Consider the following 13,775-nt stretch of genomic DNA (forward strand, 5'->3'; position numbering starts at 1 on the left):
GGCCTTTCTTCTTCCTGATGCCAAGGCCAAAAATTCAAGCGCCTATTTATAGCCTCGTCCCGACTCTGCCGTTCTTCACAAGTCCACAACGATATAGTACAATTATACGAATTAACGGTTTACACAAGGCATACAATAACAAAGGTCGAATAGCGTAACACACGACAGCTCACAAAGTAATCCAATGAAACGAGGACAACGCCCGAGTCATCCACTGATGGGAGACAAGTCGTAGTTCAGGTTCTTCGACAGGGACGTTGTCGGTATGTAGGGCGGGGCGCACCTCGAACTGTTGAAAGAATTTGTAAAGTCAAAAAATGAGCTGGAGAAAGAGGCTGCACTGCTGCCAGAAAGGCCATGCGAAAAGTTTCCATCATGAGTACCGGGGGTAACGTCAGGATAACGAGTCGCCTGGGGCAAGACGGTATTTTGTTGATAGTAAGAATCGGTGGGGCGGGCGTTATTGTTGAAGTTATCACCTTGCCCCACGTTGAGAGTTCCGTCACTCGAGAATACGGAAGGGTAGACAGGCACACTCGCCCTTGGCTGAGCCAACGTATCTACCCCGCCATTGTCGAAGCCCCCATTTTCGTAGCTCGATGACCTATGCCAAGGGTCAAACAAGTTGTGGGGAATTGAATAGCGGAAATGCATACCATTGGTTCTGGCCATTGCCACGTATGGAGGGAGCGTATGCGGGGGGACAGGCGTATGACGCCCCGCTCCCATCGGAGGGGCCCGCTCGATCATAGCTCCCATAGGTGCTGTTCACTTGGCTCTGCATCGACGAGTTTGTCTGGGAATAGGAGCTGTACGTCTGGTCGAAAGAGGCGAAAGGTGGGGAAGTCGAATAGCCATCGATGGAACCTTCGGAACTAGAAGGAGTGTATTGATATCGCGTTTCGAGGGAAGGATATGGTTTATATGTACGAGGGGAAGTCGCGAAAGGGCGAGGGTAGGGTCGTCGGGAGACGGTGCCTGCAGGGCCCAAGTCTGGCACAGGGCGGGACGCAGACAGGGCACTGACCCTAGGCGGCGAGATCTGGGGCAGCGATACTTTGGCGTGGCCCTGGGAGTGGGACGCTGTTCGTCCAACTGTCCCGCGAGCACGGGGGATGCGAGCAGTGTAGTGACAGATGAGTCCTCGACTGAAGCACCGCATACATGTGGGCCTCTCGCCCGAGCACTGTATTTAAGTGAGTGTTAGCGCATGTAACCAGGTCCGAGCTCCAAAAGATGCACTTTGGTCTTCCTCTCTCTGCATTTGTCACAGGCTTGGGCAGTGCGAGGTTTGATACTAGGCGGGGAAATGGAACGCTGTTCTGTGTTGGTCGTTGAAGATGTCGAAACAGAATCAAGCGAGTCGGATGTGGGGACGGTGCCAGCACCTGTTGCGCCGCTGTCGGGAAAGTCGAAAAAGATACCCTTGACGTCGTCGTCCGGCGGCGACAGAGGATCTTGGGGAACAACAGCGGCAGCTGTTTCCAGTTTCATTTGAGCGATGATGAGGGTTTGAGTAAAGAAGGTGGGGCTGCTCTGCGCAACACTCTGTCAGTCATTAGTAAATATTTCTTCGAATTTATTTAGTTATTTGGAAAATGCCCCAGACCCGATGCAACAACGATCGACATTGCTCGAGGTGGAGCTCACTTCCAAAAATAGAACGTTGCACCGCCTCGGGCTTCCCGGTTTGGTATCCCCCGCACCTCGATATTGCCTCTTCTTTACGGCGCGCTGACTCGACCCTTGCATGGAATAACTCTAGATTGCCTCTGTTATGGAATCAAATCGTTAGTTTAATTTACAGCACTAGAATCTCCCTGTCCCTTCTCTCAGGCTTTGAACTGTTCATTAAACTCTCGCCCGATAAGCATACGACGAATCTCCTGCGTTCCAGCACCAACGGTATACAACCGAGCGTCCCGCACAAGTCGGCCAGTCGGGTAATCTAATAGCAGCGATGAGATCTCAAGAAATGCATCTGAAATCGCAAGTTCCGCTCACCGTTGATATATCCATTTCCACCAAGACATTGCATGCCTTCTAGAGTAACCTCAACGGCCTTTTCTGTCGAGTAAAGAATGGCTCCGGCACAGTCCTAGACGTGCGTCGGTATTAAAACCACGCGAGAAGATCGAACGATCTAGTTTCCATGACACGCACCTTTCGACTAATTCTACCTTGATCACAAGCTCGGGCGACGGCATAAACATAGGCTCTGCTCGCACTTAACTTGGTATACATGTCTGCGATTTTAGCTGCAAAGAACGTTCTAGCGCTTGAGCTCTCGACCCCGACAAGAAACAAAGGCCGTACCTTGCATGAGCTGGAACGTTCCAACCGGCTGGCCAAACTGCTTGCGGTCGTGAACATATTCCACGGCATAGTCGAATGCGGCTTGCATCAACCTATGACAACTTCAGTAAACGCCCACTCAAGAACACGACGCGCATACCCAAGAGGACCTCCGCTAAGGACTATTCTCTCCAAATCGAGACCAGACATGAGGACTGCAGCTCCTCTGTCCACCTGTCCCAACACGTTCTCTGCGACGACTTGAGTAACCGGACAACATGGAGCACGGCTAGACTTACCTTCTGGCACCACGCAATCCTCAAACACTAACTCGCAGGTGTCACTTCCCCTCATACCAAACTTGTCCAGTTTCTGACTCGTTGAGAATCCAGGCATACCCTTCTCCACGATAAACGCGGTAATACCCTTGGACCCCTTGTCCGGAGACGTCTTCGCGTACACAACCAACGTCGACGCGACAGGTCCGTTCGTAATCCTACAATCGAAATCACATTAGCCCTCTCCTGCAAACCACACACCTCTACCCTACTCACCAAAACTTGTTGCCATTCAACTTGTATCCACCTTTAACCTTGTCCGCTCTCAACTTCATGCTCACAACATCACTCCCGCTCCCCGTCTCGCTCATCGCCAAACTGCCCACCTTGACACCGCTAATCAAATCTGGGAGGTACTTTTCCTTCTGCTTCTCCGTTCCGTGTCGGTGGATTTGGTTGACGCAGAGGTTGGAGTGGGCGCCATAGGACAAGGCTACGGACCCTGAGGCAGTGGAAAGGGCCTCCATGGCGAGAGTGTGTTGGAAGTACCCCAGGCCTAGCCCACCGTACTGGGGCGAGACGGTGATTCCGAGGAGGCCCATGTCTCCGAGTTTGGTCCATACATCCTTGGACGAGGTCAGTGCGCGTTGGGATGTGTATGGGTTGGGAAGACTCACTGAAGGGAAGGTATTGGTCTTGTCAATCTCTTCAGCGCGAGGAGCGATCTCTTTCTGCGCAAAGTCGTTGACCGCGTTTCTGAACTTTGGAGCGTTAACGTGTCATTCCTGTAGTTGCGGTATTCCTCTTACCTCTGCCTCTTCCTCAGTCAACCCCGCAATGTCGGCATTGTAAGTCGAGACCGACCTCCTAGAAGCGTGCAACACGCTGGGTCTGGTTAACGGTCTGAAGGCGGTGAGGTTTCGTCGGATGGATCGAATAGACGCCATTGGATGGGATGGCAAAAGGATTCAGAAAGTTGAAGTCGACAGGGAAGAGGATGATAAGTTGTCCGGGAACTTCGCTCGGACCATTGCCGTATGCCGTTGGACTGCATGACGCTCCCATTGATGGTGGCATGCGCGACAAGCGACGGGAAGGAGCTTCACGTAACCCTAGATTAGGGCTTCCAATGAATAGGGGTTGATTACGACCGCTTTACAATAGGAAGAACATAAAATATGTTGTACTAGTAGTAGCATAGGGTAACCTAGTCAAATCCTTGCAGCGTCTATGCATGTTTTCCTATCCTCCTTTCTGGAGTAGACCGTTGCAATCTCCTTGTCCAACTTCTCCCAGCCTCTCATTTTATCCATACTCTTCGGGTCCAAATCAATGACAGTGACGGTATGGGGTTTGAGTTCAATGTGGGGTTCACTCCCAGGCCGTAGAAAGTCAAGGCGGACAATGATCGAACAGTCCTTGAAAGTTGCGGAAAGCAGGTACGCGAGGAGGTAGTACCGGAGGTCTTTGGGGGATGGATTGGAATGGTCGAGTTGGCTGCTGAATGACGAGAGGTATGAATCGAGGAATTCAATCCAGTCGGGGATGCCAGGTTCGGGGGAGGAGAGGAAGAGGGAGCTGACGCCGAGGGGAGTAGAAGGTGGAACTTTCGCGTTTGGTTCATGTGCGAAGAAGGATGCAAAGGTTGTTTGGTATAATGGCGCGGAGACCTCTGTGTGTCTCCACAATCTCGATAGCCCTTCAATATCGAGCGTGTCCAAAGTCCGTTGGAGCTTGGATAAGATTCCGAGTACTGGGGTCTTCCTTAACGTCCGAACCAACGCGTCGGTAAATGCTTCTCTGATCTGCTCTTCATTTGCGTCTTGTGCATCGGGCGCGGCCATTAACTTTGTCTAGATTTTGCAAGTTAATAACCTGGTTGGTTGATTTCCAAATACGATAATCTCACCTCATGTGGAAACACCAAATTGCCGTGTGCAAACACCTTGAGATTATTCACCGTTCCTTCACTTCTAGTCCATGCGTCCCAGAGCGCGTGTATCGCGATCCTCATGCGATCCTCGTCCTCAGAGAAGAGATCGAGCGGGCAATAGCACATCTCGATGATATCGCCCTTCATTTTACGCATATGGTTGTGCATGCAAAACCGACATGTCTGCGTCTTGATAGGCTTGGTCTCCTCCGAGAGATGCATAGGCGCTGGAAGGAACGCCCACTTGGGCTAGGCATCCCAAATAGGTGTGGGTCATGCCAAGGAAGATGAATTAAAAGGCGCTCATTGGACTAACCTTTATTTCTACAGCCAACCAGTTCCCACCCACAAGATCGGTCGCAAGAACACCCTTTCTGCGATCTATATCGATCCCGTCCTTGTCTCTCCGTACTTCAGGTCGATTGAGGTTCTGCAGTTCCACGAGGTCTTCCAGCCATTGGCGGTCCAGTCGCACCGACTCGAGGCGGGGAAGGAGTTCGGGAGGAATCAGCCTGGACATGCATTTCGTCTGGTATTCGATGGTTGGATCGTCCGGCTCGTCGTCTGGATCACTTGTTGGCGTCGTAGGAGTGGAGGGTGGCGACGACCAAGGTGATTTGCGTGCTTTTTTGTTCTTTTTCTGCTTCCTCAGCGCTGGAACCAATGCTTTACGCAATCGCAACACTGTTTCGTCGAAATTCGGATTTGGAGGTCCGGTGTACGAGAAGACAATCGTCGCTCCCCCTTCCGACACGTATTTCCAGTCGGTGGGCTTCGTTTCACGAATGTCGAGCATCGTAGGCGTTCGTTACAGGTTGGAGGGATGAGGGGAAAGGTGGAGCAGAGGATATGATGTCGACTGAAGTGGCGGAGCTTGCTTCTTCCCGGTATGTTCGCTGTCACAACCAACTAGGGAATGGAGTCTCAAGAACCCTAGGGACGCTGTGGCGCAGGCCTTGCTCCCTGTCTATTTCATTCGGGCGATGTTCATGAAGCTGAAACGAGATTGCAGGGGCCGTTCAGAACCTTGACCAGGACTCGGAATTGGCTCTGGCCTGCCGCGCCGTTGCTGACTGTGAGGGTGATTGGCCCCGGTCTTGGCACGCCTCCACCATCCTCTCATCGCCCTCATCTGGGCACGAAAATTCCTTGAAAATCGTTCAAGACTCGTTAGGTTCACCTACCGTACGTCAGGAACATAGGTTCAATCAGGCGCTGTCCACTGACAGCGCCAACACCGCGGTCCAAGCACCCGCGTTTCCCGAACTCAAGTTCTTGGCGGGCAGACAATGGTCGCGGTCACAGCACTCACAGCGACCGACGCGTTATATAAGGTAGGTTAACCGTGGCAAATCAACAATAATCCATCTTGATCCACAATTGGCTGGACATCGTTTCTTTATCTTCGACCACCATCTCATGGGACCCGTACGAGCCAACAAGTCGACTCGCGAGGCGAGGAATCACGTTGAGGCTGGCCCAACGCAGAGATCGCCTCCTCAGGCTCCGTACGAAGAGAAGAAAGAGGATGGTTATGTTCTGGTCGCGGCAGGAAAGCTGGGAAGAGTGTATAAGAGTGCTTATGACGAGGAGCGATTTGAGAAGGTGTGTGTCCTTTCGGTTGCACCAAGTGAACGTGTTTGATTGCAGGACAGCCTGTCCCAGACCCTGAACTCGTCCAACCTGTATCTAAACGGCCACCGCCACTCGGGCTACAGGACCTTGAGATCATAAAGGCTTTGGGTAACGCAAACTCCTGAATTTCGGAATGTGCCACAGGTTCCTGACATGAAATCTAGGGGACGGAGCAGAAGGTCGGGTATATCTCGTTCGGACAACGCGTTCAAGCCACCCTTTGGATCGGCCTGGCACCCTTTACGCTGTCAAGACGCAGAAGAAGAAATACAAACGACAAGCTCTTCCCGTTCGTATTTTAATTTCTGCGCTTTAGGCATGATGTCTGACCTCTCACCGAACAGCCCGAAGCCCATATGCTCGAGAAAGACAATGAACGTACAGCGCTAGCTCTAATGGACTGGAACCCATTTATCGCAGGTGTTATCGACATCCTCCATGATGTCAAAAATATATACACGATTCTCGAACTCATACCTTCTGGTACTCTCCTTTCCCTCATCAAATCACACGCCCCAATGCCACCCACCATCGCCGCGTTCTACTTTGCCAATATGTTCTCTGCGATCGAGTACGTCCATGCATTGGGACTTGTCCACAGGGACATTAAACCAGACAACTTCCTCCTTGGAGAGGACGGGTACTTGTCGTTGACGGACTTTGGGTTGACCGTGCCGGTTGATGATTTCCAGGTCGATTGGGTGGACATCGGAACCCCGTTGTATCGTCCACCGGAGATGGATGTTCGTGCTTCTCCTGCTCAAGAGAAGGAAGGTGACGAGGAAGAAGTAGACCTCGACGATAGACGTTCGGTTGATTGGTATTCCTCCGCCGTCGTACTTTATGAGATGGTTACGAGGACAGTGGTAAGTCGCCCTTTCCCATCCGCCCATTGGGTTCCAAGCTGACCGGGCCCACCAACAGCCGTTCTATGGCCGCACCAAACTCCAGACTAATGCTTTAAAGGTGGAGAAAAAATATTCCTTCCCCAAGGACATCAGGATTGGAAGCCACTTCAAGGACCTCATCAAGTCTTTGCTCGACCCCGAACCCTCCAACCGGCCACGCCCGGCGGAAATCCAAGAAAACAAATGGCTAAGCCGAATCGACTGGGATAAGTTGCACGAGAAGCAATATCTGGTACGTCCCCCTTTCTCCTCTCCTCTCTCCTTCTTCCCGATGGAATATTGCCATCCATATTGAATTCATCATGCGGACGATGGACTGACGTAAATCGCGGGACTATGCAGCCGCCCCATCTTCCAAAGAACCCGTCCGCCTCAAAGGGTATGTGGCATCGACAGCCCCTGCCGAATCCTCAAGACGTTCCTGGACTCAAAGTCGTCTACCCGCCTTCACACATCCTGCATGACAATCGCTTCCCGCCGAAACTAGATCTCTAGAGGTGAGAATTTGAGTTTTCCAGAGATGTAGAAGTCGCCAGTGGACGGCGAGTGGATGGTGAGACCCTTTTCCCCGCGCTTTGCTGGAGATATATATACTCATCGTGAGCCTAGAAAAACGCGAATTCCGGACTGTTGCTGCGCTAGTACGGACAGTCCTCATATGACTTCAGGCCCGCACTGCGAAGACATCTGAGACCTTAGTGCTTAGTCTCCATTTGACGTGCCGAACTCTCCCATCCGAGTCTTACAGATGGAGAAACTCCCCCCGGCTCTCGAGATGTCGAACCCTGGTTGGTTCCCACTTCCTCCTTGACGGAGGAATGAGCATCCGATGCTTTACTGTCCGGAGAGTCTGAGTACTTATGCCTATGTCGTAGAACAGGAGGACGCGTATCGGGTGCTAAGCGAACGACATGGGGCATGGTCTTTCTTATCTACGCTTCTCAACTGCTTTCTGGGCCGATTAGACGTTCTTCCTACTTACGGCTATGGTCGATCCCCTGGGTTTCTGAAATACCCACTCTATCCAGCCCCTGGTAATCCCAGGCAGTCTGTAATACCTTATCACCTGGATTTTCCATCTTTGCTTTCTTTTTTCTCAACGTCGAATTCCCTTCTATACAATGCAACTTGTACTAATACTTTGTCGCTTCCCAAACATCCTCTATATACATATACACCTCCTATAACCAATACAACCGAGTACCAGTCAGATATCCTCACAGAACCTCAATCCACATCCAACAGACTAGCATCTACAGTCAAAACCACCTCGGTTCTTCGAGGTTTAACAGCCTTGCCCCCACGCCGCTCCACTCTAATTGTTCTTTTGTACCGTGGGTTGCCTAAAGAAGCATGAAACCACTGATGAATGATGTCAAGCGCTCGGATTAACCCGATCTGCCAGCCTCCATGCGCTCGAATTCGTTCCCATCTCCTTGGGTTGTAGGTATTCTCGGCGCTTTCCAAACACCTCGAGATAAATAGTAGCCTCGGGTAGAAAAATGTAGCACTCGAGTAGTAGCGCTGTACGGTGCAAGCACTGCATGCATGCTATAAACCCTCGAGCGCTTTAACCGGAACGGTACCGCCAAGCAAGCGGTTGCATCGCAACTCTTGAGGTGTACAAGTCTGACAAGGAAACAATAAGAAGTGAGAGGCGCGGGAGAGTTTGATTCACTTTCTTATTGTTTTTTGGGTTACATACTACTCGTGCGCTGTGTGCGTTTCTACGAATGTGTGATGATGGATTGATTTCTTATTGTTTTCGCTGGATTTGGTATTTTCTGAGAGTAGTGCCTTGCCACTATCAGTTGTTGGGGTAAGAGGATGGATGGTGAGTCTGGTCGAGTTGGGAGGAGTCATACACCAGTCGCTAAGCGCTGAGGATTGAATGTTGGGGAGATCATCTAAGGAGCACTGTATCCTATATTTTTTCACCATCAAATAAGTCATACTATATCACTCGACAAAAGGGTGTTAGTACAAGGTTTACAAATATCGAGTATCCCGCGCAATGGGGTACTCAGTACACAAAGAAAGGACGTTCACGCCGTCGAAGTAGAAAAGAGGACCGATAACGTATCGTCCTTGGAACCGAAGGAAAAGGGAAGAGAAAGGAATAAAAGGTAACTATAAAAGAACGTGAGACTACGAATTGTCTCTTACCAGTACAACAGGGGAGCAACAGGAAGAGAAAAGCAAAAGTGGTCGACATTGAAAAAGACGAATGAAACCGGAGTGGTCGCCTTTTACAGCGCCCTCCATCAGAAGAGGGGGGAGGAGTAGAATAAGTAGAAGAGAAGGCTATCAAATCGAAGTAAGGAGCGCGAGATAACCTGCTCGTGGACAAAAACAGTTCAAGATAAGGAATATATGAACCAATCAACGTAGAGATGAGGAAAGGAACGGACGGTCAGAAGCGGTGGGCGAATGGGTTGGCTGGCTGGTGGCAATGGCAATGGCGACGATGTGGCGCGGGTCGGATAAACGGCGGGAAGAGGCTCTGGCAGATGTACACGACGAATATAGATATAATATAAATCAAGCGCGAATCCTCCGTTCATTTCTTCATGATGAAGGAACGACGGGAGCGACGAACGACTGGAACGAAATTGATTTGGCAGCCATGTCGTGCCCTCTGGCCGATGATGGCTCTTTGAGCTTCTCGAGTTCATCGTCGAGGTCTGATTCAGTGGATGAGGACATGCGATCAGAATCGTCATCAGAGTCGGTGTATGCTGTGCCGTCTGAGTCGTATGCCATTTCTTCCTCTGTGGACTCGCGGGCGGCGGCGGGGTTGAGCCAGGTGTTATACCAGCGGCCGAGGAAGACCTTGATGTCAGAGGAGAGACCGAGGTACTCGACGTTTCGAGCGATGCCTTCCCATTGGATGACGCCCTTGTGGAGGCAGTCTGCGATGTAAGAGACGTCGCCAAAGTACATCCAGTGGACGAGGAGGTGGAACGAGGATGGATCGGGGACGGGGAGGAAGAGGATCGGGTGGTCGGGAGAGCTGGGCATCAGGCGTGGAAGGCGGTCGGGCGGTATTGATGAAGATGAGCTTGAAGTCGGGGGTGATTGTGCGTACATAAGATCGAGAGGAAGGGCGCCGCTGAAGAGGCTACGCAGGTAGGTCGAGTGAGCTGAAAGATAGTCCATGTGCAGCTGTCGATGCCGTTAGCCAAAGAGGCGGGGCCAATAGCACACCAAAACGCACCTCCAGGGATAGTCGTGGAACTGAGTTGGCTGGTGGTTGGGTGGCTCGACGATTGCCACCGCCAGAGTGCTCAAAGCTGATTGTCGTTGACCCGCTGGGCTCTTGCGGGAACGGTTGCATGGGATTTAAGTTTTGGGCATATGGGATGGGCACGACTGGGTTGCGACGGTCAATGTGGGCGTCGGGGACGATAAAGGAAGGACATACTTATTGTGCAGTCTGCTGTCTCTGGCTTGTCCCAGTACTGGGGCGCCATTGTGTGAAGCTGCTTGATGATGTATTCGACGGGGACATCTGCGAGAGCAGGAGGAGGAAAGGGTTTTGTGTGGAAGGTGGGCATCGTTTTGCCAGAGCCAGAGGGGGAATTAGAGTCAAGGTCGACTTGAATCGTTGTTGGTTTATGTTCCATGGCCAGAGAAGAAGAGGAAAGAAAGAGCTACTTCAAATCCCGCTCCTTTCTAATTGTTATGCGACCAGAAACAATAAGACTGTCCCAATGGAGTTATCCATCCGCATTAGGAAGGCCCCTGTCACGCGACCATCATTCTCCCACGCGTCCCACCACGAGCAATGATCAATCTCGAGTCCTTGATCATCTCCCCGTTCTCAGCGCTGCAAACCAGTAAAACAGCACAGCAACATGCATACTCATCTCACCCAGCACCATGTCCAGGAAACATCTCAAGACAGCAGCAAAATCGTCCTTCTGGAAGGGCGACCTCGACGTCGTCGACCAGATCGTCGTCGTCGCTCAACCCGACCCACTGCCTCATGACAAACATCCTCGCAACTGGTCCAGGCCGAGAAAGCTGTTTATAGCTTTTTTGACGTGTAATCTTCTCGTTGCAGTGTGCGTAGACATCTTCTCAGCCCTAGACAGGAAACTAATGAAATCGACTAGTGAGATGTATGGTTCACTATATGCAAGTCAACGCCCGCGTAAGACGCGTCCCTGGTCTAATCGTTGCTCTTCTAGGCTGGCGTGCAGCGGCAGATCCAAAATGAACTCGCATCGTCGCGTTTCCTGGCAACTCTTGGGATGGGCCTAGTCAATCTGGTGCGCGAATTTCTGTCACACACGCACCAATACTGACCAACGCACAGGGAATCGCCATTGGCTCACTCATAGGCGCACCCCTCAGTAGCCTCATAGGACGACGGTTGACCTACATCCTCTCAGCGGTGTGTTTCACAGGTCCGTATCCGTTTCGGCACCCGAGCGCACCTGTCCAAACTCGAAACCATCCATCACAGCGTTCACCGCGGGATCAAGCTTCTCTTCCTCCATTACGACACTTTTAGTCTTCCGTTTCATTGCCGCCTTCTTTGGCGCGACCGCCTTTCCCAACTATGTCCTCACATTGGCCGACCTGTTCACCCCTGAGGACAAGACCCCTATCTTGGCGATTGCTTTGACTGTGACCTGCAGTACACCAACATTTGGGCCTATACCCGGCAGCTACCTGGGATCCCTTGCGCCTTGGCCCTGGACCTTTGCCTTGTCGGCTTTCTGGGCTGGAATACTTGCTGTCATCCTTCTCTTCATCCCAGAGACTGACTTGAATGTCATCCGACGTTATCACCGCAAATTAAAGGAGGGCAAGTCGACCTGGGAGGTACTAAGACCGCAACTGGTCACCAAGAACACCTGGCAAAAGTTACTGACACCTCTGAGTGAGCATTAACTCCATCTCATTTATCCGAATGCACTGCTGACAGGTACCCCGAATAGCATTACTCATCCTGGAGCCAATTATCCTCTGGACAGCCTTATACCACGCCTTCATTTACGGTTTGTTCTTTATTCTGCTACAGGTACGCTTCCTCCTTTGTCAACTTCCCTACAGCAACTGATACATCACTAGGCGATCCCGTTCATCTACCAGCGCAACTATCAATTTACACCCGGAAACATTGGCCTCGTCTTCCTCGCTCCATGGATAGGCAATTTGATAGGGGCAATCCTCTACTTTGGCCTTCTCCAACCTTACCATGCCCATCAGACCCGACGTCTTCAATCTCGAAACACCAAGAGCCTCTCCCAGGACCCACTTGCCTACGTCCAAGTGGCGCTTAAGCCCGAAGCTCGATTACCAGGACTTCTCGGGGGAGTGGCTTTCCTCTCCTCTGGTCTTCTATGGTTTGCTTTGACATCTGACCGACCTCAACTCCATTTCATGGTTCCAATCTCCTCCGGATTGTTCATGGGAATAGGCATGCCGCTCTACATTCTTTCTCTCTTTGCATACCAAACCGAACTCTACCCCTCTCTCGCCAACTCTGTCTTGATAACCAATCTCTTCATCCGCGCGTTCTTTGCGGCGTTTTGCCCTTCTTTTGGCCTGCATATCTATGAAGAGTTGGGGGCTCAGAAGGGTGGCTTGGTTCTTTTCGGTGTGAGTTTGTTAGGGTTGCCGATGGGTGCTGTGCTCTGGATGTGTGGAGGGAGGGTGAGGAAGATGAGCAAGAGGGCAGCTCAAGACGAAGCGTTTGTCATGCGCGACGTTGAGTTGGATTTCAACTTTGGAGGGTGTAGTCGGAGTATGGTATGTATACGCTTATCTTGTGACAATCCTAATAAACTGACGAATGTCCTTTTTCTAGAGTTGTACGAAACCACGTCAATCCAACTTGAACGCTTCGTCGCTCATTGATGATTTCGAGTCGTTGGAAAGGCTCCAGAGTAAACCGAATCGGTCTTACATTCCTAGTAAAACGCCTCTATACGAACTAGACGACGACGAAGACGAGGACTTTAGGGATTCTAGCGTTCGGTATAGCCGAAGACTACCTCCACACACACCGACTACGCTTCCGGAACTACGCCGCAGTTTAGATGCAGGTACTATTACTCCTGGCGGGGTAGTTACAAGGCACCACGAAGACGAAACGAACAATAGCCTCGGGTTGAACGCTACGGCGACAGCGGTGAACTTGGACCTTGAATTGGTGTCGGGCGCCACAGGAAGGACGTCTAGTTCGTTGGAATTGGTCCAGGAAATCCCTCGTACTAGTCGTACTCGTGATGGTATCACTGGCTCTTGACAATACAACGAGTTGTAGAAGGACGTTCTGAATTTCTCGAAGCAGAAAACTATGTATTTAGTTCAGCGCTCATCTATTCCCTATTCGAGGGATAGAGAAAACAGGCTCTGGTTCCTTGGGAAAGTCAGAAAATGTGGGCGGAATGCTCGAGAGAAAAAGGAAGGCGTGTCGGTATTCGGGAGCGAAGTGTACGTTATCTCTCCTCATTCGAAATTCGAAGCCTTTGCACCTTCTGTTCTTGGAATTCCCGTACCCTTGTGTTACCCCACACCTGATCTCCCTTTTTTTTTCTTGTTGTCAGTTCCGCGGTGGTATTTAATACTTGGTGGAACTCGAAGGTGAGAGTGAGAAACCGGGAATTCATGAACATTGCTTCCAGCATTTTCTCATACGCGGCGTGGTGGAAACACCTGGTGGTGGTTACAGTAAACTCGTGAATTCAGAAAAGGCGGGGATAGGAAAAT

The 13,775-nt window shown here is 51.1% G+C and overlaps 6 protein-coding genes across 6 annotated transcripts; 2 read left to right on the forward strand and 4 right to left on the reverse strand.

Annotated features, from left to right (window-relative positions):
* Positions 1-81: 81 nt before the first annotated feature.
* CC1G_01086 (hypothetical protein) lies at positions 82-1,494 on the reverse strand (the record flags this gene model as incomplete). Its single annotated transcript, XM_001832972.2, has 3 exons — positions 82-604; positions 657-1,186; positions 1,243-1,494. The coding sequence occupies 3 exons, from the start codon at positions 1,492-1,494 to the stop codon at positions 208-210; spliced, it is 1,179 nt and encodes a 392-aa protein (XP_001833024.2). The 3' UTR covers positions 82-207.
* Positions 1,495-1,746: 252 nt separating this feature from the next.
* On the reverse strand, positions 1,747-3,520 carry CC1G_01087 (isovaleryl-CoA dehydrogenase; the record flags this gene model as incomplete). Its single annotated transcript, XM_001832973.2, has 8 exons — positions 1,747-1,948; positions 2,005-2,098; positions 2,164-2,258; positions 2,317-2,408; positions 2,456-2,555; positions 2,595-2,791; positions 2,850-3,334; positions 3,383-3,520. 8 exons carry the CDS (start codon positions 3,518-3,520, stop codon positions 1,833-1,835), a joined length of 1,317 nt encoding a protein of 438 aa, XP_001833025.2. The 3' UTR covers positions 1,747-1,832.
* Positions 3,521-3,784: 264 nt separating this feature from the next.
* On the reverse strand, positions 3,785-5,302 carry CC1G_01088 (inositol-pentakisphosphate 2-kinase; the record flags this gene model as incomplete). Its single annotated transcript, XM_001832974.1, has 3 exons — positions 3,785-4,426; positions 4,483-4,755; positions 4,823-5,302. 3 exons carry the CDS (start codon positions 5,300-5,302, stop codon positions 3,785-3,787), a joined length of 1,395 nt encoding a protein of 464 aa, XP_001833026.1.
* Positions 5,303-5,925: 623 nt separating this feature from the next.
* CC1G_01089 (AGC/PKA protein kinase) lies at positions 5,926-7,544 on the forward strand (the record flags this gene model as incomplete). Its single annotated transcript, XM_001832975.1, has 6 exons — positions 5,926-6,111; positions 6,162-6,249; positions 6,306-6,430; positions 6,486-7,007; positions 7,066-7,281; positions 7,392-7,544. 6 exons carry the CDS (start codon positions 5,926-5,928, stop codon positions 7,542-7,544), a joined length of 1,290 nt encoding a protein of 429 aa, XP_001833027.1.
* Positions 7,545-9,044: 1,500 nt separating this feature from the next.
* CC1G_01090 (hypothetical protein) lies at positions 9,045-10,676 on the reverse strand (the record flags this gene model as incomplete). The annotated part of the gene is made up of 3 exons (XM_001832976.2): positions 9,045-10,214; positions 10,267-10,421; positions 10,474-10,676. Coding segments are annotated over 3 exons (955 nt in total), but the record flags the coding sequence as incomplete, so codon positions are not given.
* A 255-nt stretch (positions 10,677-10,931) lies between these two features.
* Positions 10,932-13,311, forward strand: CC1G_01091 (MFS multidrug transporter; the record flags this gene model as incomplete). The annotated part of the gene is made up of 7 exons (XM_001832977.2): positions 10,932-11,114; positions 11,243-11,323; positions 11,371-11,461; positions 11,521-11,940; positions 11,999-12,081; positions 12,132-12,812; positions 12,871-13,311. The coding sequence occupies 7 exons, from the start codon at positions 10,932-10,934 to the stop codon at positions 13,309-13,311; spliced, it is 1,980 nt and encodes a 659-aa protein (XP_001833029.2).
* Between the last annotated feature and the right edge of the window lie 464 nt (positions 13,312-13,775).

Source organism: Coprinopsis cinerea (genome assembly GCF_000182895.1).
Source record: "Coprinopsis cinerea okayama7#130 chromosome 2 map unlocalized cont3.2, whole genome shotgun sequence".
In the NCBI taxonomy this organism is placed as follows: Eukaryota; Fungi; Basidiomycota; class Agaricomycetes; order Agaricales; family Psathyrellaceae; genus Coprinopsis; species Coprinopsis cinerea.